Here is a 27090-nt window from a genome sequence, read left to right as displayed (position 1 = left end):
GTCAAGTGTCAGCAGAGCTGCCAAGTGCCATAGTTATTATGTCAGTATGTACCAGTTAGTATGTCAGAACTCAAAAGTGTTATCAATATACAGTAACCGACAAGTCACATCGTAGAGATTGGATTGTATAAAATAATAATATTATTCTATTTCTCGAGCGCCTATCCACCGTTTTGCGGTTGACTGTTTTCAACTTTACCCCTAATAGGCGCTCGTACGTTACTTTCTTGTTTAAAATAGAGAATAAATAACATGTATAATTTTTCATCGTAACTCCACATCCATGGTTTCATTAATCATTGGTAAAGAGAGACGTGTCCAAATTTCAGCACCATTGTCAACGTCAACACTTGAGTCAATCGTGTAGGAGACAGGCAAATTCAATAAAATTGTGTTTTTGGAATAGTGAATATATTTTTGGAATAACTGGCCTTATTAACAATAATTGTTCATTATAATGCCGGCAACCGCTACAGCTAAGCCGGGTGCTAAGACGAGCCCGGCTATATTTCATAATACAGCCGGATTTAGTACCCTTATCACGGTTACTGTGCTGACTCTAGCTTGGTTGGCCGGCTTTGCTTCTCGGCTATTTGCTGTGATTAGATTTGAGAGTATTATCCATGAATTTGATCCCTGGTATGTAGACTGTCTAATAATTTACCCATATAAATTTCGCCGCTGAATTGACCCCTCATTTTATAATTGTTCTCAGGTTCAACTACAGGTCTACTGCATACATGGTAGAACATGGCTTTTATAATTTTCTTAACTGGTTTGATGAAAGAGCATGGTATCCTTTGGGTCGTATTGTTGGAGGTACAGTGTATCCTGGTCTTATGATCACCTCAGGAACTATTCATTGGATATTACATGCCTTGAACATTCCTGTACACATTAGAGATATATGTGTTTTCCTCGCTCCTGTCTTCAGGTAACATTGTAATCTTATTGGATGCTTGTTTACATGATTTTTGTAACAATATTACTCATTTATAATTTTGAATTATTTGTGCATAATTCTTTTGTAAGATTGATATTTAACAATAAACTTCAAATATTTGAGTATTGTGGTATTGTTGTTCATTTTTCTATAACTGCTTAACATTTTGGAAAATTATTTTCAGTGGTTTAACAGCAATATCAACATATCTGTTAACTTCAGAGTTATGGTCCAGAGGTGCAGGATTATTTGCAGCATGTTTTATAGCTATTGTCCCCGGGTACAGTAGCAGGTCTGTGGCAGGCAGCTATGACAATGAAGGCATTGCTATATTTGCCCTTCAGTTTACATATTACCTCTGGTTAAAAAGTGTCAAGAGTGGTTCAGTATTCTGGTCAATATGTACAGCATTATCATATTTCTACATGGTATGTTATTTTTAGTTAATAATTTGGTTAATGCTATATTATTACAAAAAAGTCTTTTGTTGTTAAAAGGATTTAAAAGAGCTTCACTGTACCTCAACTCATTAAAAAAAATACATGACAGTTTCTTTTAATTATTTACAAAAAGAAAGTACCATCACATGTTGATCATGACCATATACCCATATAGGCCAGTGATCAGTGAATGGTCACTGATCACTGGGCTATATGGGTATATATATAAATAGGCATGGGCCTATTTAGCTAAGTCCCAGATTCAATTTGTTGTCTTGCAGTTCCCATAATACAGGCTATATCTAGTTTGGGGCAAGATAATTTGTATAAAATTGTGTCATTATTATATTTATCAAAGTTCATATTTTCAATAGACTAATGTAATATATTTTGCAGGTATCAGCATGGGGTGGTTATGTATTCATAATCAATCTTATTCCTCTACATGTCTTTGTTCTACTCATTATGGGGAGGTTCTCTCAGCGCCTCTTTGTGAGCTACACTGTTTTTTACATAATTGGCCTTGTTTATTCAATGCAAATCCCGTTTGTTGGCTTCCAACCTATCAGAACCAGTGAACACATGGCTGCCTCAGGTAAAAACAAATTAGTAAATTTTATAGGGCATATAAACTTCAAAATTTAATTCATTGTGCTACAATTTTCTATTAATTTTCAATTGAGACTGTTCTAAATGGTTGCTTGCAGAAGTTTATCAAGCGCTAAGTATACAAAGACTAAGTTTTCTCAGAAATGTTTGTATTATGGTGTAATTGTCTAGTTGTGTGATAATTGTTTTTTAGTAACAGTTGATATATTAAATATTAGCATTTTTCCCACTGTATACATGAAACTTAAGTTTTTAAATTTGTCTTATTCAAGGTGTATTTGCATTGTTGATGGTTGTTGGGGCTATGAAGTACCTGCACAGTTTGAACCCAAAGGGTGAATGGAAACAGGTGCTTATATTTGGCACACTATTGGCTGCAGGGGCAGTGTTTCTAGCTGTTGTTTTGTTAACGTACATGGGTGTTATTGCTCCATGGAGTGGAAGGTAATTATAATAATATTTTAACATAACTTTCTGGTTCTGGGGAGATTTACAAACTTACATTGAAATGAAATGAAAATTGTTTATTACGTCGAATACAGTATACCTACATTATAGATCTTAAATTTATTGTAGTAATTTATTCTATTCGGCTAATTTCAATTAGAATGCAAAAGGTTTACTTAACATTTAAAAAATTCTTAACACTATAATTTTTTTTTGTCAATTAACCATTTAAACAGGAGTCCAGTAAATCGTTTCTGTGGTTTCTTATTTCTAGAGGTATATGATTAAATAATTTTATACACATTACATAGCTATTATTTAGGTGTAATGTTGTTCTGGGTCAGTAGCCATAAACCAGTCTATCCGGTAATCCGGTGGAACGAGGATTCAATTCAATGGCCCTTTTTAATGATTATTTTGTTTAACTTTTTAAATAAGTCTACATGAATAGGTCGGAAACATGGAATGTGCATTCACAGCAAATTTTTGTTTGGTGTTTTGTTTTGTCAACTTAGAGATGCCTGCCAAATCAGTATAGTAAAAGATGGGCTGTGAATTTCATATTAATTGTTCCTTAGAAATTTCTCACTATGATTTACAGTTTCTAATGTGACAAGAACAGTTTGATTTGCTTATGACTACTGAAAGAGAACGTTAAAAATAAAACAACTAATTCCATGAATTTATAAATTTCTTTAAACTTAGCTCATGTATTGTAGTAATTCTCTTGTTTATTATATTTCATCACATTAAAATCTAAATCAATATCAACAATGGCAAAAATGTTATTAAAAGAATTCATAAGTCTCTAAATTTGAGAGTGAAAACCTGCATTTGTGCTACAACTGTTATCTATGATTTAATTAAATTTGAACACTTTTATTGTAACAGAGCATGGGAAATTCCATCTCTTACGTGGTTGTGAGGCCAAACAGCATCCTTGTTTGACCTCATACCCAATAAAAAAAAAATGCTCAAGAACCCGAGAACATAGAATTGTGTCTAAAAGTTCGCGGCCTTTCTAAATAATTATGTTATCAGCTAATTAAACTTTGCAATTTATATGAAATTTAGTTAACTCTTGAACTAATCAGTCCGTGCAATAGTTAATTAAAAACTTTGAAGTGATCAGGTGGAAATTAATTAAATTTCTTTTAATCCCATTTAGCATGAGAAATGGTATGAGTATTCATGGCACACTTAGATAATTTTTACACTACTATGGGTGTGACATACATTTGTGTATTTACATTACTATGAATGAACAAAGAACTTTTGTTTATATTTGTACAAATGCATGCAATTGTTCTTCAGTGATATTGTTATTGAAATAGTTGGTGCCTTGTAAGCAAGCAAGATATTGTGAAAGGTAATTCACAAAAGGCAATTTTCAAGGTTGAACTTCATGTTGTAATAATTCCTAATCATTTGTACCATCTGGATTAAATATGTAATAATAATATAATAAATAATAATATTGACACACTTTTTACACAAATTATCTTGCCCCAAGTTAAGCATATATAGCCTGTGTTATGGGTTACAAGACAATGATATATTTAACACAATATACTTACTTAAACATACATAAATTCATATAAACGTACATAAATACATATTAACATCCATGACTTGGAAAGAAACATCCATATTCATCATATAAATGTTTGCACCTACCGGGATTCGAACCCGGGACCTCTAGCTTAGTAGGTAGGATCGCTAACCACTCGGCTATACAGGTCGTCAAAATAAATATTATAACTAAATTATTTTTACTGTTGGGTATGGATGGCCAATCCTAAAACTATGAGGAATAGTGAAAAGCACTCCAAAGGACACAGTTTTGTTAAAAAGTAAAAATTCATACGATTTTTGAAAAATCAACTATCCTAGTCAGGAATCGCACACATTGATTTAAAACAAACACCTGTATAACTACAGTTTAGTCGAATTCTATCTTCTTTATTTGGATATCTGAAAGTTTGTATAATATTATGATCATGGTATTCGGAAGTCACGGGATATTTTCAGGAAGTCGACTTCTATTTAACGTGACAACGTTATTGTTAGAACTATGCAGAAATTCACACGCAATCTTTAAATTTCTTCACACTTAACAAATCGACGTACTACCAATCATTACCATAACAGCTAGGGAAAAAAATGTGGATAAGGAAATTAAAAAAAAAATTCTACAGTAGGTCTGGTTCGAGCTGATAGCTCCCGGACGAGAAGAGGCCTGGCAAAGTCTTGAGCCTTTTATACCACCAACATTCGTATGGTATACTATTTTGGAATTAAAATATCCTATTTGTCAAGTGGGACACCTGTCTGTGTATATTGAACAGTGGGATGGTTTTTTGCAACAGAATTTGTGTTGGTTGTTATTTTTTCATTCTGGGCAGAGAAGATTTAAAGAATTGTGACATCAAGTGGCAAGGCATGGGGGAGGTCATAATTATTCTTTTTCGGTACAAGATAAAACTAAACAAAATATCTACACTGTTTTGATTGAAATTAATCGAATATCGATCAGTTAAATAAAAAAAGGCCACTTTTTTACCACTTGCAACAAGAAAATATTAATATTTCACAACTTAACCCTCGTTAAAACACCTAAGAAATAGGTGTTCCTAAACTCTTCTTCGTGTTAAATGAAAATAAAAACGCACGCGTCATGAAGATCTTTGCTATAATTCCTAATTACTACCTAACTTTTTTACTTAACCTATTCCAACCCTTATAAAGGTGAATGTAAGTTTGTTTGTAATGTTCACGCCTAAACCAAACCGATTTTGATAAAATTTAGTACAGAGATAGACTAGAGCTTGAAAAAGGACATAGGCTACCTTTTATTGCAAATAAATAAATGCAGGAGTTGAAATAGGGGATGTGAGTATGTATGGAGACTCATTCATTATCGAAGATAAAACCATGAAGTATCATGGTTAAATACAGTAGTATTTAGGCACTTGATAATAAATAATTTATATACATTTGTTCGGGCATTTTTGAAACTTGACCTACATGGGGATGAAATAGGAGATTAAAGTTCACAGAGAAATACTATTAAATAGGCTGTCCACAATTACAAGGGATTAGCGCTGTATCATAGAAGAGCGCTGCCAGCAGCGGAAAACGCAGTTTGTATGTGTATTATTTGAAAAGAATCCTAAAAGATAAAAAAAAAATGCCCTAATAAAAAGGGCCCTTCAATGCGGAAGAAGTCCCGGGTAAAAGCATTTATATGTATATATAATGAGCGCCGACCGGCCCAGACTCACGAGGAGTGCTGGTGGGGCGTAGCTAACCGCGATACCACCTAATAAGCGACCAGTCACTCCCGAAAAAGCGCGGCGAACCCAACCGAACTTCGACTGAGTTTTCTATTTTTACCGATTGTTCGGCCGTAGTTCATATTCGGTTCAAACCACATTCGGCCCATCACTAATAATTAATTTTAAAAGATCTAGATACTTTTGTGATTATAGTATGAATCACTTACAGATTCTATTCATTATGGGACACCGGATATGCAAAGATACACATTCCTATCATAGCATCGGTGTCAGAGCATCAGCCCACAACATGGTCATCGTTCTTCTTTGATCTGCATGTCCTCGTCTGCACATTTCCCGTTGGCCTGTGGTACAGCATCAAGAATATCAATGATGAAAGAGTATTTGGTAAGTCTATTTATTTTTTTATTAAGTACAACCACATTACACATATCGTCCTTACAAACTAGTTTTATACATACAGGGTAACGTATCTGATATGTGCAACAATTACGGTGTACTAAGTGACTTTAAATTTTACAATACCGTATAACAATAATATAAATTCAATTCTTAAATGCACCCAAAACTTAAGCTTAGAACTATATAAAGAGTCATGAAACACGTCCAACTCAATTCGACCATTTATTAAATTGTACTCCTCAAGAATGCGCTTGACCGGGGACTGTAAGCCTAGATTTGATCTACACGGTGGGGTATAGAAAATTTTAGATAACTTAGCTTTCGGATACTTGTAAGGGACCTTAAGTGCAATACGACTGAGGTAACCAGGTACTCACAATTAACGGTACGATTAATTGTGCTATTGAGAAAACATAGGTCATACATCAATCTCCTGTCCTTCAGTTTGACCATGTTAAACTCAACCAGTGTCGATGCGAGAAACCATGAGAACTAAACGCTAAGTGACCCGTAAATGATCTCTGAATACTCTTTATATATGTATAATTTTAGTTTTAGGCAATTTAAAACCTTTGGTGTTTCTTTTAAGAAAACCCAACATCTGTGCTGTTTTAGAGGTACAATGTGTATATGAGAAGTGAATTTCAGCTTGTTATACGAGGGCTGCACTAAAAGTATCGGGAATCAAGAAAGTGACACAACATTACTATTTAAAAATGTATTTATTGCTTTTCGAAGTATTCTCCGCGAAATTTGACACATTTTTCCATTCGATGGAACCTATCATTGAAGCAACCATTCCATTCGGAAGTTGGGGTCTCCAAAATGGCCGTTTTGTAGGCGTCCACAGCTTCTACAGGTGATGAAAATCTCTGACCACGCAATTTATTCTATATTTTAGGGAAAGTATAGAAATCATTAGGGCTTAGGTCGGGGCTCTACGGCGGATGGTCTAATAATTCTATGTTTTCTTGCTCTAAAAACTCTTTTATTCTGTGCGCGGTGTGAGAACTCGCATTGTCGTGATGGAGGATGATGCGGCGGTTGCAGTTCTCTTTACGGAGTTCAGAAACCTGTGGCAAACAAATGCTAGCATACCATTCTGCATTAACCGTTCTTTGTCCCTCAAGAGGAATAGTCGCAACATGGCCGGTTTTGGAGACAATCGTGGCCACTATTATTCTTGCTCTCTTACTCATTTTCGAACACCCAAACTCGTGACTGGTTTTTTGTTTCGGGTTCGTACGCGTATATCCAGGATTCGTCACCTGATACGATGTTGTATAAAGCATTTGAGAATCCTGCGTGGAATCTTTCGAGAGTTCTGACGCACCAAGTAACGCGAGCCGCTTTTTGCTCTTCACAGAGCAAATGCGGTATCCATCGTGAAAACAACTTTTTTACACCTTATTGTTCATGCAAGATTATATTTGTATTTGACTCATGCCAATGTCTAAAGTTGCCTGAATTTCGCGGTATGTCACATGTCGATCTTCCTCAATCAGCTTACGCACAGCATCAACGTTTTCTTTGGTGACTGCAGTTTTTGGACGACCTTGACGGGGATCATCACTGAGCTTGACACCTCAACGTTGAAATTCAGCAAACCAGCGATAAATTGTGGTTTTGAATGGGGCTTCATCACCAAATGCAGAAATCATCCGGTCAACAGACTGTTTTTGTGTTAAACCACTTCGAAAGTCATAATAAATCATCGCTCTAGAATTTTCCCGAGCCAATTCCATTTTCTGAACGACTAAACAAGTTCGAAAAGACCTTGTGATAAGACCGAGAATCTTTTTTTAAATAAATAAATGGTAAATGATTTTTAAAACCAAGGAGTTTTCAATTAAAAAGATTTTAATATGACAGGAACAGTGGAAATATTCCATTCCCGATACTATTAGTGCAGCCCTCGTAATATGTAATAACGCCTAAATTTCTAATTTCATTCACTTCCTCTAATTCAGTTCCGCCAATCTCGTACCGATCGACAAGTGTTATTTTCTTTCTAGTACCAGAAAACACTTATTCAAGTTGAGAGTCATAAGGTTAGCGTCGCACCACGTTCTTATCTCGTCGAGGTCGATCTGAAGTAAGGTGCAGTCGTAGTGAGATTTGACTGGGCTAAAATCTTTGAGATCATCGGCGAATAGTAGTGCCTTGCAATGATTGATGTTATTTGTAATATCATTTATAAATACGGAAAAAAGTAAGGGCCCCAGATGGGAACCTTCAGGCACACCAGATGTTGCAAGATATGTCTGAGAATTATGTCCGTCAACGACAATGCACTGAGGTCGATTCTGCAAAAAGGACTCAAACCACTTCAGCAGCGAACCCTCGATACCGTGTTGATTTAAATTAGACACAAGTAGCGTATGGTTCACTTTGTCGAAGGCGCTGCTGAAGTCGGAGTAGAGGAGAGAAGTCTATGTAAATCGCATCAACCTGAGAGCCATGATCTATTTCATCAGACTAGAGCAGCCTGATTTAAAGACATGCTGACGCTAATTTGGTCATTAATAAATTTATATATCGAACAATACACAGCTAATTCAAATAATTTTGAACAGGACGATAAGATTGAAATTGGCCGGTAATTTTTACATCTTCGCGATCTCCTTTTTTAAAAATTGGTATTATTCTAGCTTTTTTCCTCTCATCAGGAACAATGCCAGATTTAATTGAGTCGTTAAATATTAGAGACAACGGTAATGCTAAGGCTAGACCACATCGTTTAGTAAACAAGTTTGAGTCTGGCCCAGGGCCTTTCGTGTCATCAATTTTTTAAATATATATCAATACGTCTCTTTGAGTGAAGTGCATGCGGGAATTTGATCCTCTTTTAACATACCTACTTAGGCGACAGGTATTCGGTTCGGCAATGTCTTATTCATTACAAATTGTATAAAATCATTATTAGCAATAATTTCATTTGAAAAGTAAGGATTATTCTACAAAATTAACATGATTGTTTCACTGATGTGAAATCCTCTTTATCACAAAGTGTGTGTGTAATCCTTTGCTCATTGAAACAGGAGAATTATAAATGACGATAATCATAAAAAATATTATTTTTGTGTAGTCAATTATTACGTGTAACCAACACGATCTACAATTCAATTTTTATTTTTTACATTAAATTCCTAATATAGTTTGTATTTTTTAATGAATAAATGATGTGTTTTATTCTAGTTGCGCTGTACGCGTTAAGTGCTGTATACTTCGCTGGCGTCATGGTCAGACTGATGCTTACACTGACGCCCGTTGTCTGCGTTCTCGCCGGTATAGCGTTCTCGATTATTTTAGACCTGATGCTCAAAGAAGATGATGTGCCTGTTGTTCCTGAGATCGAAGAGACTAAGAACCTTTATGATAAGGTTAGTTTTTGTTTAAACGTTTTAGCTGTTTAGTTTGAAATACTTTGTGGAGCTTTTTGTCGCAGCATACGCGGTTAAAAAGATTAGACAATTAACTGACATAGATACGGCGCGACTAGTATACTTTAGTTATTTCCATAGTATTATGTCCTATGCTATGGGGCAACGCTGCCGATATTAATACAATATTTGTGCTGCAGAAGAGGGCTATTCGCGCTATTTATAACCTAGGTCCTAAAGAATCATTGAGAGCAAAATTTAAAGAAATGAACATCTTGACTGTTGCTTCTCAATATATTCTGCCTACTACTCGGCTAAGTCGAGTTAGTAAGTCTTTTGTGGGGCGATGTATATGCTTTTACAACAAGATCCCAGAAAATGTTCAAAACAAAAGTTTAACGTTATTCAAAAGAATTGTTAAAAAACGTTTGTGTGGTAAAGGTTATTATAACATAAATGACTTTCTTAATGATACTACAGATTGGGAATGGAGTGACCGCCCTCAGGCTATTAAATAATAAGTTTAATTGTACAATATTACTTTGTAAACATATTTATTCGATGAAAAAAAAAAGCCCGCTGAGTTTGTTGCGCCCATTCTTCTCAGGTCTGAGTCATTCATTTTGGAATGGGTGGTAGTTTTTGACGTTCAATAAGTGATGTCACATCCTATTTTGAATAAAAATATTTGAATTTGAATTTGAATTTATATGGTTTAAGGCTGCATTTAGTGCTCGACAGACGGTCAGTGCTGACGTCGGTCAAGCGTAGCTATAACAATGAAAACATATGATCGCGTTCAGTCCAGCGACGTCTGTCTGTCCGCTGACGCGCTATGGCGATAAATAGTTCGTTGGGATTTTAATTATGGAATTACAGCCTGGCAGCTCACAGCCTAGACAACATTTGAAATATATCTTGTTTTGAAAAATGTGAACCTCAGAAACTTTGTTTATATTCTTTATATCGTCTTGTGGGCCTTACTTTAGTCTTTAGCTCACCACAATGACGAGAATTGTTTAACTTCACACCTTTAATTGGACTTAATTCCAGAAAAACGTTCCAAACCACAATCATGTTGAAATTGAGTTAAGACCACAAAACTGGTTACGTGATTCATATTAACGGACTGACAAGAAATGGCAGCCGTACTGTCACTCTTTAATTGACATCATGACTTAGTAGCCTAACCCACATGTTCCATACATACACTAATATTTATTAAACTTGAAACACGAATTCGAAGTGATGTTTGTGGCTTGGAACGTTTTTCAGACACTACGTCCAATTAGACCTTTGAATTTATTTGTAGATGTGTGTTAATTCCCCCACGATGCTTTCCTTCAATGTATGTGGTGTTATACACCAAGTTGGTACATAGACACACTCCGCTGAAGTAACAATTTATTTAATCATCGTTGCAGGCAGTTAAAACAAAGAAGCGTAGTCAGGAGTCGACACAGCAGGCTGATCATGGCCTAGGAGCGTACGCTCGCCCTGGCACTGTGATAGCGTTCATGGTACTTCTCATGCTGTTCTCTGTACACTGTACATGGGCAACCTCCAATGCATACTCGAGCCCCAGCATTGTGCTCGCTAGCTATGGAAATGATGGGTAAGTAGCTAGTCTGCTGGCTTTGGGGTAAATTTTTGGTTGTTATTGCTAACATAACTTCAATCATGTTTTTTTTTTATGCCAATAAGGGACGAGACGAGCAGGACGTTCATCTGATGGTACAGTGCTCCCAAATTAATAATGCGCATACAGATCTTCGCCACTTTTCGGCAACGGTCGTATTTCCCGACCGTCGGGAGACGATATCTATATAGAGTGGTAAAATGCATTACTTTTGCATAATTTTGTAGAATTATATTACAATAATAATAACAAGAGGGGTGTGTAATAGGAGCTCTATATAGACTCCTATTTCTTTCGCACAAGGTGCAAAATGCAAGTGCATTGTTTAGGGCTCTTACGATTGAATGTTTCCGGGAATACACCCATTAGCGAAGATCTGTATGTGCATTATTAATTTGGGAGCACTGTAATTGATACGCCCTTTCCATTGCAATGCAGTGCCGCTCAGGATTCTTGTAAACCCAATAATTCTGAGCGGCACTACAACTGCGCTCGTCACATTGAGACATAAGATGTTAAGTCTCATTTGCCCAGTAATTTCACTAGCTACGGCGCCCTTCAGATCGAAACACAGTAATGCTTTCACATTACTGTTTCACTGCAAAAATAGGCGCCTGTGCAAAGGTGCCTCCCACTAGATGTGTTGCTTAATAAGTTTATTTTAAATCAGAATGGTACTTTCTTTGATTAAACAATCTTTAACATAAATAATATTTGGGTATCAAAGGATTAAAAAGTGTAATTAAAACTGAATTTTAATATTGCTAAACAAATGTAGCCTGTGATTTAAAAAAAAATTGCTTCATTTTACAATAATACGCATAATTGAAAAAAAAAAATGATTCAATGAGTATTTCAAAATAGTTAGCTATTAATGAATTTGAAGATAGTTATAATTATTACATGCATGCATGTATGCACGCATGTGGTATATCCTCACATACTATGAAGTCATAAATACCATTAAACTACAATTGTGTTACACTATCAGTGAAATGTTTCCTTTCAATTGTCAAACGTTATTATTATTAAATACCTAGTTCTAGTGATTCCACCATCTACGAAATCTATTATTCATTATTATTATTCTATTTAATACACAAACCACACATATATTTAGTTAGGGATTTTACGTTTTTCCTCCTAATAAATGAGTATAAATGGATAGATCGCGCAAGATATTGGACGACTTCAGAGAGGCGTACGGCTGGCTGTCCCAGAACACAGCGGAAGACGCCAGGGTTATGTCTTGGTGGGACTATGGCTATCAGGTAAATATTGGTTTAGCAAACCTGTTCTGTTCTACTTATGATTAACTGAGATTAATTAAAAAAGTATAGTATACTTTGTCCATTTGTGGATGAAGAAAATGGGTTTACTTATATAGATTTGAGTATATTAATGTATACGTAGTGTCATGGAACCTTGTCATATTCACGTCTGCGTGACGTCAGCAGATAGTTTTCAACTTGTACTTTAGGTACTTTTGGCGCCTTTTCGCTTATAAAAGCGCGGGGCTTATATATTATTAAAGTTGGTGGTTTTTATATATTTTTTGAATATCTGTTACTTATTGTAGGCGTTTTCATAAAGATGAGATGCATTTAGATCGCAGGAATGAGTAACAGAACCTCATGATTTGTTTTAGATCGCAGGAACGGGTAACAGAACCTCATGATTTGTTTTAGATCGCAGGAATGAGTAACAGAACCTCATGATTTGTTTTAGATCGCAGGAATGGGTAACAGAACCTCATGATTTGTTTTAGATCGCAGGAACGGGTAACAGAACCTCATGATTTGTTTTAGATCGCAGGAATGAGTAACAGAACCTCATGATTTGTTTTAGATCGCAGGAACGGGTAACAGAACCTCATGATTTGTTTTAGATCGCAGGAACGGGTAACAGAACCTCATGATTTGTTTTAGATCGCAGGAACGGGTAACAGAACCTCATGATTTGTTTTAGATCGCAGGAACGGGTAACAGAACCTCATGATTTGTTTTAGATCGCAGGAATGAGTAACAGAACCTCATGATTTGTTTTAGATCGCAGGAATGGGTAACAGAACCTCATGATTTGTTTTAGATCGCAGGAATGGGTAACAGAACCACACTGGTGGACAACAACACATGGAACAACTCGCACATAGCGCTGGTGGGGAAGGCCATGGCGAGCAACGAGAGCGCGGCCTACTCCATCATGACCCAGCTGGACGTGGACTACGTGCTCGTGATCTTCGGAGGTGCCATCGGCTACTCGGGCGATGATATCAACAAGTTCATCTGGATGGTGCGCATCGCTGAGGGGGAGCATCCCAAAGATATACACGTAAGTGTTTTTTTTAAGCCAAATATATTTTTAAAACAATGAAATTAAACAAAGGCACATACTCAATAATTATGACATGTTTCAATAACATATGTAGGTTGTTTTATGTCTTATCTGTTTGCCTAACATTGAATTGCATTCTGTATCCACCATAATCATTTAAGTTAAGTACCTACTTTAATTTGTAAAATATTAATTTCTCATGTAAGCGACAATAGGTCTTAATGAGAATAAAGTTATTTAAACCTAAATTGGTGCCGTTTATTCATTTCATTATTCATTTGTTAATTATAATTACAATTCAATTCAATTTCAAAACATCTTTATTATCAAGTAAATTAAGTTATGTACAAAACCATTGTAGGTAGAACCACTGTAGATCCTAGTTGTACAGTATTGTGATTTTATGTATTGTATTGTGGGTACTTAGGCCTAATAAAAACATATAGAATAAGTTCATTACATGGTAAACAGACGTTGTTAAGTATAATAATTATTAATTCAGCAAGGTTTTTTAGTCTATGTAAGTATTTTATATCTTCATTTTATATCTTCTTCTTTCTATTGGAACTTAGTAATAAAAGCAATTGCGTTTTATTAGAGGATTGAAAAGTTACAGCACTTGGTATGATAACATATGAATGTGTTTCCAGCTAGAAACAAGAACTCGTCACGTATTATGTCGCGTGTAGTTCACAGCATACAACTCGCAGAACACTATTACTCTAACGAGATGCAACCGCTCGCTCCAGCGCGGTAGCCGTGAATGAGTCACGAATGCAGTGCATAGAAACAAACGCGGCCTATTCGAATTCAATTCCAATTTAAAACAAAGAGGCACCTTTAATGTATTAATTCCTCCGCATGTCTCTAGGAATCCGTGTGCAGAGCCAACTAGTGATTACCGTTTTTATTTTATATGTATGTTAACACATTTGTTAGGTAACTTGTCTTTAGGAACAATCTAGTCCACACATTGTAACTTGAGTAGCGCAACTATGACGCAGGCTTATTACCATTGAAATCTATGTATCTATATATATAAAAATGAATTGCTGTTCGCTAGTCTCGCTAAAACTCGAGAACGGCTGGATCGATTTGGAAAATTTAGGTCTTGAATTATTTGTGGAAGTCCAGAGAAGGTTTAAATAGTGAATAAATAGGAAAATGCTCGGAATTAAATGAAAACAACAAATTTGTTTTTCCTTTGATGGGTCCATACATCATTTCTATGAGAGAATTTATTGACGCACGGTTTGGCAGTTCTGCTGTGAAACAATTTCATCACGACAGCAGGGTGCATATTTTACGTAGTAATTCTTGATGTTATGATATATTATTGACAAATTCATAAAAAAAAAACATTATTTTATTTATTATACACAGAACAACGTCTGTCGGGTCAGCTAGTCATTTATAAAAATACTTTTGGGTGAAATTTAACCTTTAACTTTAGGGCTTATCCATACTAAATCAACATCAATAATTGTATGAGTAGCAACTTACTTAAATAAATGACATAATTTTGTATTTTGTTTAATATTATTTTCAGGAAGCGGACTATTTCACAGAAAGAGGCGAATACAGAGTTGATTCGGAAGGGTCAAAGACCATGTTAAATTGTCTAATGTACAAGTTGTCATACTATAGGTAAGTCTTTAACGTCTTATTAGGTATATGCGTTTTTTCTCTTAGTTTTCTATATAATATTGTCGCGTAGCAACGCTTCGACGTATATGACGAGAGTTGTCAAAGTTGTAAACAGCATAAAAATAGTTAAAAGAATTTTCTAGTACAATTTGAATTTAAATTTTGGAATGGGAGAATCATTTTGAAAATAGAATAGATCCGGGGGTATATAAGCCGTACTAAGCGTGGCCTACGGCAGTTCTAGTTCTGACTCGAAAGTGTAAGAAGAAGAAAAGAAGGAGTAGTGAAAAGTGGAAGTGTTGCAAGAAGAAGAAGATAGAAGAGACCTAGTGTTCGGTGCGGTGTGACGCGTTGAATGTACCGCTGCCCATAAGAGGAACAGCGGCGGACCGGCGAAGTGCAAGTTCAGAAAAAGTGAACGCAAATAAAGACTCGTTCCTATAAGAGGAGTATTATTTCCAATCCCTGACCCACTCTCGTGTCAATATGTTCTATAATGATTTGTTGCTTGAATACAACTTTCTTCAGCTATGTCAGCGCCGCACTATAACAGACTGTGTAACTTTAAAGAAGATATGTACTGGTGAGCTGACTTCTTCTTAGCTCCTCAGTCTCGTAGGCTTTCACGTCCCAGCCAGGTCTCTCCGCTCACGCATTACTTTTGAGCTATCGTCAAGAACAAACATTGGGCTTCGCGCGCCATTACACATGATGTGTAATTCTTATAACAATTGTTTTCTTGACATCGACATATTTTCGTGCTCCCCCGCTGTGTTTAATTAAAATTAAAGTCGTTGTTATCGTTGACTCAAGTTTAATTAATTTCATTTGCTTACATCTTTTGTATCAATGCGCATAATCAAATTAGTTATTTCTGTGAATGTTTGCGTTTGTGACTGTATACCTTTGATTTTTCTTTTTGTTATTATTGTATCTATGAAACATGTTGTATTTTGTATCACTTTCCTATATTGTTCAGTTCTTGTAATATGTTTGCTTATAATAATAAATAAATAAAAGGCCTATTCTCTTACCCCCTTATTCATAATGGTCCGCTCACTTAAAACAGCCGCTAAGGAGTGTTTTTTCTCATTCTGACTTAGGTCAATAGAAGAAGACAGAGTGAGAATTAGCAATGCTGTAAGTTAGCAGACTATTATGAATAAGGGGGTTAGTGTTCTGAAGTCGTGCGTTATATTTAACGTTTGTTCGTAGTTTCCAAACTGCTGATATATATACCTATTGAGCTAAAAGTCTGAGCGCCACGGAGGGTGCGGGCGTATTTTTCGAAATTATACTTCAGTCGAAAAACGGGTGAACGACGGGAAGAGAAAATCACCGCCCATTTACAGTTTTCTTTTTAAAATTAACGGCCATATTACCTCGTCATATCAAAATCCAATAACTCTTTAGTATATTTAGTTAAGTAGAAAGATTTCCCTTTTAGATACAGAACCTTTGTAAGGAAAGTAGTAGTACCGTCCTTTCGGTTCGGGAATACTGTAGGCATAAGATGATTTATAAAGTGGCAAATCGCGTGGTTGTGTCTATGTTCGGCGGTATATATTGCTTACTTTTATTTGCAGGTATGACAGCGGCGGTAGCCCGCCCGGGTATGACAGAACTCGTAACGCGTTGCCGGGTAACCGCGGCTTCAAACTCACCTACCTCGAGGAGGCGTACACCACCGAGCACTGGCTCGTTAGGATATATAGGTGACTAATATTCCTTATTATTTCTCATCTCCTCCGACTAAAGGCTGCTGTTTTAACAGAAATGTTTTCTGAATCGAAATTGGCTTCGTTGTTCAAACATTTACTCCAATGGCTACTCGGATAGCCAATAAGCAAGAAGAAACATTGACAAGTGACACCTTAAGGATTGGATAACACTGACAGGTGCTGGGAAACAAAGAAGTGCTATAAAAAGGTTCTAGTGATTTCAATTAGGTTTTGTAGCAACCTTATTAGATTAAAATGAATTAAAAAAAATCACCGGTCTGTCAATATAATAATAACAGTATCTAAACAATTTGTTAAGTTTTTAAAGTTATAACCCTCACTTCTAGGATTAAAACACATGAAGCCACAACCTGAGAGTTGAACAAAGCATACAATATTTTATGACGATACGTTACTCGAACGGTTAGCTCATTTGGCAGAGCACAGGAGCCCTATTATCAAAATCGAAATACGATGTTTCGTTTGACGGATCGTACATTTCCCTATTACGAAAGTGTTTCGGATCCGAAGATCGATACGAAGTTCGCGATTAGACGTTTTGTCTTTCGTTTACCTTATTCCCAAATTCAATTGACATTTACTTTTTGTGGTTATGCCTATGGTTCCGAAACGAAATCCATCCGAACTATTCGGATCTGAAGTACTTTGGTAATAGGATTTAATTCGAAGTTCGTCGTTCTTTCGTTTCGGACCGAAACTACGCCTTTCGATTTTGGTAATAGACCTCCTGGCACGGAACGCCAGGTCGTGGGTTCGAGTCCCGCAATTACAATACAATAATCACTGATTTTTCATTTTCAGGGTTAAGAAACCGGATGAGTTCAATCGACCCCGGCTACCACTGGCCCAAAGAACTATTTCAACCACAAATTCTATTTCCAAAAAGGTAACATCACAGCTTTCATTTTTTTTTTTTAGTATAATCCACATCTATATATATATATATATATATATATATATATACTAGCTGAGCCGACAGACGTTGTTCTGTTCATAATAAATAAAATATTGTTTTTATGAATTTGTCAATAATATTTCATAACACCAAGAATTATTTTGTAAAATATGCTCCCTGTCAATGACGTTCTATATTATGTATAGAAAGAACTGTCAAACTGTGCATCAATAAATTCTCTCATAGAAAATATGTCCATACAAAAAAATATTGGAATTAAAAATAATTATGGGTCTCAAATCGAAATAAAAACTATTCTATCTCTCAAGTTGGACTAAATTGCACTCGATGAAGTTATCTCCATTAAAATCCGTTCATTAGTTTAGGAGTCCATCGCGGACAAACAACGTGTCGCGTAATTTATATATATTAAGATAAGATATAGAAGATTTCCACCTATATATTGACTCATCACTATATCTCTGGAACCATAAGGCGTAGAGACTTGAAATTTTGTAGGAATATTCCTATGAGGTCAGCTTAGAACGGATTTTACAAAATTCCACCCGCAAGAGTTTTTTTTTATTACAGAACAGAACAACACATCTGTCGGGTTAGCTAGTTTTATATATAGGCTTAATAGAACATAGTCAACCATGGTTTATTGAACGACTTCTGTCTGTCTGCACACATTTGTATGTAGATTTATTTAGTTATTACTGTACGAGCAAACTCGTATATCCACCTCCAAGCCACCTCCCCTATATTAGCACCCTTATTCATAATAGTCTGCTAACTTAAAGCATTGCTAATTCTCACTCTGTCTTCTTCTATTGACCCATGTCAGAATGAGAAAAAACACTCCGAAGCGGCTGTTTTAAGTTAGGGGCCCATTATGAATAAGGGGGTTAAAGTATAGTTTTAATCCATGAGTGTTAGAGACATTAAGCTTTTCATTATGTATTTTTGGAAAATTGTTTACTTAAGGTAATTAATGAAGTTTTTTCTTCTCCTTGCTAGGAGCTTGTACGAGTTTGCTCGTTCAAGCTTCAATCATTAGGTTAAGCTTTATGCTGACATCGATGCGTAGCGATACATCTACTTAATATTATATTTCTAACATTCAATAGTTGCAATACAGCACTCTACGCGATCTATCGCACAGTGATTTGCCGCATATCAATCAAGCAATATATCTAACAGTAAATCTGCTTCTTAGTTCATTATGCATATTTTATTCTATAAGTTTATCATTAATTATCATACAAAACAATCACAAAACCCACAGAATAAAGTTAGGTTTTAATAATACTATTGTAGAACTTACTTCTAATAATGGATTTATAAAATCAATTATTTATAATATGACGTGGTATTTGTGCGACTTTGTGTGTGTGAAAAAAAAGGGACGAGACGAGCAGGTCGTTCAGCTGATGGTAGTTGATACGCCCTGCCCATTACAATGCAGTGCCGCTCAAGATTATTGAAAAACCCAAAAATTCCGACATAAGATGTCTCATTTGCCCAGTAATTTAACTAGATACGGCGCCCTTCAGACCGAAACACAGCAAAGTTTTCACATTACTGCTTCACGACAGAAATAGGCGCCGTTGTGGTACCCATAATCTAGTAGTAATCTGCAAAGGAGCCTCCCACTGGTACTAATAATGTTATTAATAATGTCTGTAGTGTTAAAGTGCTTATTATTGTTGTATACAGTGCGACAGATTACGGAATTTATTGATAATATTAGAAATATTCGAATATAACTCCTTTTGCCTGTTTTCTTGCTTGCTCAATCTCAATAAGCGATTTTAAAATCTTATTTGTAATTTGACGCCAGTGGAAGGCTCAAGGGGTGTCACGATGCTGAGAGGTGGCCGTGATCTTTGAGACAAACGTGATAGTATGTATGGATGTAGAATAAATTCCTTGGCCATCTGCAAATAGAGCACGCCAATACTTCAAGCCGGCCCACATTCTAGCGCTCTACAAAGCGCAGGTCCGGAAACACATGGAGTATTGCTGCCATCTGTGGTCTGGCGCACCCCAGTATCAGCTCGATCCATTTGACCGCGAGCAACGTAGAGCAGCTCGACTTGTCGGAGACCCAGTGCTCTATGAACGGCTGGGACACTTGGCGTTGCGAAGACACGTCGCTTCATTCTGTGTCTCTTACCGCATTTATAACGGGGAGGGTTCCGATGAGCTGTTTAAACTGATCCCTGCCGCCGAATTCCACCTTCGCACGACACGCCACAAGTTAGGATATCATCCCCACCATCTGGATGTGTGGCAGTCCTCCACAGTGCGGTATTCAAGGAGCTTTCTTCCACGTACTGCAAAGCTTTGGAATGAGCTTCCTTGTGCGGTGTTTCCGGGAAAATACGAAATTTGTACCATCAAAAAAAGCGCGTACACCTTCTTCCTTAAAGGCCGGCCTGTGAGTCCTCCGGTGTGATTCTAATGAAGAAAAATGATTCTAATTACTTAAAATGTATTCGTAGATGGTCCTTCAAGATTAGCGCCACAGTATATTGTACCAACATATGTTTCGGTAATATTATTGGGTTTAACATTGCTTATGTGTGACATGAAGTGCATTTTGAAAGCATGGCCTTGAGAAATAAATATAACAAAATAACAGCTCTACTCGACAATATCAGATTAACCTTAACTAGATTATAATTTTTTTAAAGTTACGGCTGGATCGAATTTGATGAGACCTTCACTGATGTATTATGGGGCCGTTCATACAATACCTTCGCATACAAGGGAAGGGGGGGTGGGGTTTCTGGCTGAGTGTGACAATATGTGGCAAGGGGGGGGGGGGGTATACGGCAACGTGACGTTCGCCGTTTATTAATTTTTGACATGAGCGCTAGCTCTGTGGCGCGACTCTGGCGGAGTTGCGATCAGTTTTGTCCGTCAGTCCACGATAAATTGGCACTCGCCAAGAAGATGTAAAGAATGTGGCCTATATCACACATCTAATAAAAACCTTACTACAGCATTCAAAAAAATTACATCCAAAACAAAAAAGAAAGGTTGAAGTAGTTCGGCGCGAACAACCAACTCGTATCGCAGCTCGGCAAACTCGAGAGCTGTATGCATAATAGGAGATGCAAACGAACGGATGAAGTGGACGGTAGTACTGAAGATGAAGAAGTAGATGGTGCAATACCAATTGTAGATATTTCCGCCCATTTAGAAAATTTTTGGACTTCTGATTAAAAGAAATATTATTTATATGTTCGTAATGAAAGATATTTATTAATTTATTAAAATTTTATTATAATAACTAAATAAATATTTTTAATTTTCAGAATTTAGAATTTATCATACTCAGCAGGGGGGGGGGGGTCTAAATTTTTGTGACAAAATATTTCTAGAGGGGGTAACAGAGAGTGTGAAACTGCGTGACAATAGGGGGGAGGGGGTCAAAAAAAGCTGATTTTAGTGTGACTTATTTTATGAACGGCCCCTATGTTATGTGAAAAACTTAAATGATTATTAAAACATAATTGGCTTTCTTAATGATACCACAGATTGGGAATGGAGTGACCGCCATCAGCTATTATAATAGTAAATTTTATCTTATATAAATTTTGTGAGACGTAAAGAAGCCCGCTGTGTTTTTTGCGCCCGTTCTTCTCAGATCTGAGGCATACATTTTCGAATGTTTGATTTAAAATCCTATTTTGAATAAGGCTACTTAGATAAGTCAAATATTTTGTACACCTAAAATAATATAATTTGGTTTGCACCCAACAATATCAAATCTATAATTGTGAATAAAAGCAGATTCAATGTTCAGATTGACAACGTTACTTAATAATGTGTTTTATGGTGTTTATTAACTAATTCAGTATTATCTCTTGTTTGCAGTTTGCATATGAAGTAGGATCGATGGTAAAAATGATTTAATTAAATTGGTTTTTCTATGTAAAGGTAGTTGTTTGTCATATTGTGTTGTTTTGTTTTGCTTCAAGACTTGGACTTTATAAACGATGCGGGATTCGCCCCGCCTCTAGAGATACGCACCAGTGCTTTGACCATTTTATTAATAATAATAATATTGACACACTTTTTACATAAATTTTCTTGCCCCAAGTTAAGCATATATAGCCTGTGTTATGGGTTACAAGGCAACGATATATTTAATACAATATACTTACTTAAACATACATAAATTCATATTAACATACATAAATACATTTAAACATCCATGACTCGGAAACAAACATCCATATTCATCATATAAATGCTTGCACCTACCGGGATTCGAACCCGGGGCCTCTAGCTTAGTAGGTAGGATCGCTAACCACTTGGATATACAGGTCGTCAACTTAGTCAACCTTTCGGATTTTCAGAAAATTAAATTTGTAAATATAGTGGTCTGTATTTTCCATAGACTTAGAATATACTAGTGTGTAGATGACCCGACAGCTCGAGAATGCGTGACCAATTTTGATTTGTCAATGTGTGTGTAGTGATTTAATATTCAAAATAATAAGCTAATGCTATGGCTGGCTGACTGTTTACGGAAATTTATTGATGTAGGCGTTGCGGAAATCCATAATTACAAATGATTTGAGTTTTCTTTAATATTTTACATATATGTGAAAAAGGATTCCGCTTAAATGTGGTAGAGCATTTAGAAATAATAAAACACAAAAAGAACATGTTGACATTATTGAATGAACAATCAAATTTAGTCCCATCACCTTTGTTGCGTATCTCTTCTGGGGGTAATACGTCACACGCCGACCAATCACAGCGCGTCATTTCATGGGACGACGGTATAAAGTAGCGGCTTCCGGGTCACTTGATTCAGTCTTGTGCCAGATTTGGCGAGACAACACGTCCTGAGGATGCCTCGTGTAGAGGCGAAACACGTGTCGAATTGTTTAAAGACAAATATTGGCGGAATTAACACTAAAGAAAACTCAAATCATTTGTATGTTTACGAATTGTAAATCATTATCGGTTACAATTTCTTTTTCTATCTTGCCGTATCACCGTAGACATGTTCTTATCTCTCGCACACTTCTAGATTTACGCTAGTATATTGTAAGTGTAGGCTCACAGAAAAAATGCGGTGAACAAAATCTAGAAACGTCTAAAACGTCTTTGTTCTCCTTTCGTTCGTTAGCCGTCATTCGTTGTGTTTTGACTATATCTTTACCCCCTTATTCATAATGGTCCGCTAACTTTAAACAGCCGCTTAGGAGTGTTTTTTCTCATTCTGAACTAGGTCAATAGAAGAAGACAGAGTGAGAATTAGCTTTAAGTTAGCAGACTATTATGCATAAGGGGGTTAGTATGCTACCGTAATAGAGGATCTCAAAAATAATACACCTAAATTAAACATAATCATATTAAAATAATAAGAAATTAATATTCAAATTATTAAAGAAATTAAAAATCTAACAATAGGAGAAAAATAATCATAATTAGAAAAAATTAAATAAACTTACTCTTTTCTAAATAATTTAATCCCATCTGAAAAAGGCTGTATAATTCCCGTGTTTTAAGATATCTATCCTTACATAAAAACCTAGGTGTGACAAAGAGACGGAATAGATAGATGATGATAGATGAAGAACATGAAACCGTTTTGAAACAATTTAGTGTCCATTAGTCTCCTGTCAAATTGGTACGCGTTTTAATTTTAGCGTTTCTATCGTTATTGTTCTGTGTTTAAACGGATATTAATTGAAAAATATAATCGTTTCGTGTTCTGTATTAGATTGTGTGTTTACATAAATCAACAATCCAAATAAAGAAACATTTCATAGGTAAATACTGACTCTTCAATGGTACTTTCGTGATGTTTATTTTCGTAGAACATTTGTACTAAAATACTAAATATTACATTTCATATACGCAGTAAACAATCTATTTTCTAAAGATTTTAAAATCTGAAATATTTGTCATAGGGATTTGACCAAAAGCAAAATACTACACACTTCACTAACTCACCAACACATCTGTAATACTAGCACACATGAACATTTTAAATTATGTCTTGCCGTAATGAGGAGAGTGATTTTCTATTACGCTAGTATATTAAGGGTATGTTCCGATATGCACTGCGAGCACTGCACAGTGCTATCACTGTAGAAAAATTCATTCCGTTATGAACTGGCGCAGTACCCTAGGGAAATATGTGACGTCATAAATCGCCGCCATATTCTGCTGTGAGCACTGGCGTTTTCGAGGTAAGGTACTCGCAGTACTCTGATCACGTGATCAATCAACACCACTCGAGTGCCTAACGTTTTATGAACAATACCTACAGTTTAATCCCAAATATTTTTAATTTGACAGTACTCAAACAACAGTTTTTTATTAATGAACTAGAAAACTTTAATACACTCATTTGAATGCTGCGTCAAAAAATGCGGCTGCCAGTATACGGGATTGCGTTGTTTTAAATAGTAACCAATATAACTGGCTATAAAGGAACGGCTTCACAGTATACTAAATTGACGTCACACTGTACAGTGGTCGCAGTGCATATCGGAACATACCCTAATTTTATGGTTTGGACTTCGCCTTACGTCAGTCATATTTTTTTCATGGATAGATTTTTATATTGCACGTGTCGCTTAGCATCGCATTAATGAATTTATTTTATTGATGTGAAACATCCATCGGTGCAATATAACATTAAAATCGAACAGTTTGCCTTGACGGAACACTTTTACAATTCACAGTTGTATCTAAATGATTTAAATAGTAAATTGCAAATAAAAAACAAAAGTAAAAATCTACTAAAAGTAAAAATGAAATATGTTTAGCTACTTTTTATAGTTGTATATTATAAATCTGTAGAGATTCAATTTTTTTTTATGAATTATACGTCCCGTGCCGGCTACCTGTTTTATTTAATATGAGGAATTCATTAAGCTTACTATACAGAATGCATATCTTTGTCTATCGAGTAAAACGGAGTTGTGGGTTCTGTCCTCAAAAATTAATATAGTTTCCATGTCTGGGCGCGTGTCAATGCGTGGGCGGGGGTCCTTTCATAATGTAAAAGCAAGGAAGTCGGCTTTCAACATCACGGCCTCAGTTTGTGTATCTCCTGGTACTTGGAAGTTAAATAAAAAAAAACAATTAACCTTATAATATTTGTAAAATGTTAACAAATATAAATCTAATAAGAGATTTTAAATAGATTGGTTAATAAAACTTCACTATTTATTGAACTCACATCTCTATTATAAGTAATCTTGATATAAATTATTTTTATTAAAATGTAATTAATAGTAAATCTAATTTTTTGCAATCCATAAGTGGCTTTTGCTTGTATTTTGTCTTTGTTGGTGTGAGTGTAAATATAGCGACGAAAATAATAGCAATAATTATTTACGTTATGATGTTACGTCATTCACAGTGTGCCAATAATATTTTTGTACAAAAATGAGGGTAGTTCTAAAATCGCGGCATATGTACGGTACTGTCTCGAATATATATTTGGTTTGTTATTCATATAAATTTATTTCTTTTAACAGACGTCGAAGAGAAGAAAAGGTCTTCTGAAAAACAAGCCGACAGTAGTGAAAGGCAAGAAGATGAAGTTAGAGTGACGTTGTGTGAAGCCCTCCTCTAGATGTGTTGTTCGTGAATGTGCGGTAGTGTAATGTGCGGAAGGTAACAGGATGGATGTCTAGACTAATTTATAAATCTACTGTATTTAAATAAAATCGAAAGATTCCTCTATTTCTTTTCTTTATTCTTTCCCGCGTGGATTGTGTGCTGTTTTATTTTATTTATCACTTCAAAACGTGTGCCGTACATCTTTAACACCTCTGGCGCAATAGAGTAATAGAACAGTACTTAAACTTCACACTAGAGCGCCAGAATTGACGCACGCACACATACTCACGATTTCACGGGCGCTAAGACATCTTGGGAAGACAAAATAATTAGCATCCAAATCGCCGCACGCACACATACATACACACGATTTACACGGGCGCTAAGACATCTTGGGAAGACAAAATAATTAGCATCCAAATCGCCGCACGCACACATACATACACACGATTTACACGGGCGCTAAGACATCTTGGGAAGACAAAATAATTAGCATCCAAATCGCCGCACGCACACATACATACACACGATTTACACGGGCGCTAAGACATCTTGGGAAGACAAAATAATTAGCATCCAAATCGCCGCACGCACACATACATACACACGATTTACACGGGCGCTAAGACATCTTGGGAAGACAAAATAATTAGCATCCAAATCGCCGCACGCACACATACATACACACGATTTACACGGGCGCTAAGACATCTTGGGAAGACAAAATAATTAGCATCCAAATCGCCGCACGCACACATACATACACACGATTTACACGGGCGCTAAGACATCTTGGGAAGACAAAATAATTAGCATCCAAATCGCCGCACGCACACATACATACACACGATTTACACGGGCGCTAAGACATCTTGGGAAGACAAAATAATTAGCATCCAAATCGCCGCACGCACACATACATACACACGATTTACACGGGCGCTAAGACATCTTGGGAAGACAAAATAATTAGCATTCAAATCGCCGCACGCACACATACATACACACGATTTACACGGGCGCTAAGACATCTTGGGAAGACAAAATAATTAGCATCCAAATCGCCGCACGCACACATACATACACACGATTTACACGGGCGCTAAGACATCTTGGGAAGACAAAATAATTAGCATCCAAATCGCCGCACGCACACATACATACACACGATTTACACGGGCGCTAAGACATCTTGGGAAGACAAAATAATTAGCATCCAAATCGCCGCACGCACACATACATACACACGATTTACACGGGCGCTAAGACATCTTGGGAAGACAAAATAATTAGCATCCAAATCGCCGCACGCACACATACATACACACGATTTACACGGGCGCTAAGACATCTTGGGAAGACAAAATAATTAGCATCCAAATCGCCGCACGCACACATACATACACACGATTTACACGGGCGCTAAGACATCTTGGGAAGACAAAATAATTAGCATCCAAATCGCCGCACGCACACATACATACACACGATTTACACGGGCGCTAAGACATCTTGGGAAGACAAAAATGTTACAATCCGAATCGACGCACGCACTCTAATATACACACGATTTACACGGGCTCTAAGACATCTTGGGAAGACAAAAATATTAACACTCGAATCGACGCACGAACACATACACACGATTTACACGGGCGTTAATACATCTTGGGAAGACAAAAATATTAGTACCCGAATCGAA

At 36.2% G+C, this 27090-nt stretch overlaps 1 protein-coding gene across 3 annotated transcripts; it reads left to right on the top strand.

Annotated features, from left to right (window-relative positions):
- Positions 1 to 340: 340 nt before the first annotated feature.
- On the top strand, positions 341 to 25511 carry LOC126972333 (dolichyl-diphosphooligosaccharide--protein glycosyltransferase subunit STT3B). 3 transcript variants are annotated; one of them, XM_050819010.1, is made up of 15 exons: positions 341 to 639; positions 716 to 934; positions 1128 to 1371; positions 1780 to 1978; positions 2265 to 2436; positions 5947 to 6125; positions 9339 to 9523; positions 10948 to 11138; positions 12331 to 12433; positions 13251 to 13493; positions 15046 to 15143; positions 16730 to 16858; positions 17687 to 17771; positions 21669 to 21692; positions 25304 to 25511. In XM_050819010.1, the coding sequence occupies exons 1-15, from the start codon at positions 458 to 460 to the stop codon at positions 25376 to 25378; spliced, it is 2328 nt and encodes a 775-aa protein (XP_050674967.1). In that variant the 5' UTR covers positions 341 to 457; the 3' UTR covers positions 25379 to 25511. The 3 variants fall into 3 exon arrangements, with proteins under 3 accessions (XP_050674967.1, XP_050674969.1, XP_050674968.1); XM_050819012.1 differs by lacking the exon at positions 21669 to 21692 and adding an exon at positions 20288 to 20337; XM_050819011.1 differs by lacking the exon at positions 21669 to 21692 and having other exon boundaries at positions 342 to 639.
- Positions 25512 to 27090: the final 1579 nt, after the last annotated feature.

Source organism: Leptidea sinapis, chromosome 26 (assembly GCF_905404315.1).
Source record: "Leptidea sinapis chromosome 26, ilLepSina1.1, whole genome shotgun sequence".
Lineage (NCBI taxonomy): Eukaryota > Metazoa > Arthropoda > Insecta > Lepidoptera > Pieridae > Leptidea > Leptidea sinapis.
This window is presented reverse-complemented; position numbering and strand designations above follow the sequence as displayed.

Bases quoted from the DNA above. Each gene is read 5' to 3' on its own strand.
- LOC126972333 (XM_050819010.1), top strand. From the start codon at position 458: ATGCCGGCAACCGCTACAGCTAAGCCGGGTGCTAAGACGAGCCCGGCT. The intron at 12,434-13,250 runs GTAAATATTGGT...GATTTGTTTTAG, and splicing joins GGTGGGACTATGGCTATCAG to ATCGCAGGAATGGGTAACAG. The intron at 17,772-21,668 runs GTAACATCACAG...TCTTGTTTGCAG, and splicing joins CAAATTCTATTTCCAAAAAG to TTTGCATATGAAGTAGGATC.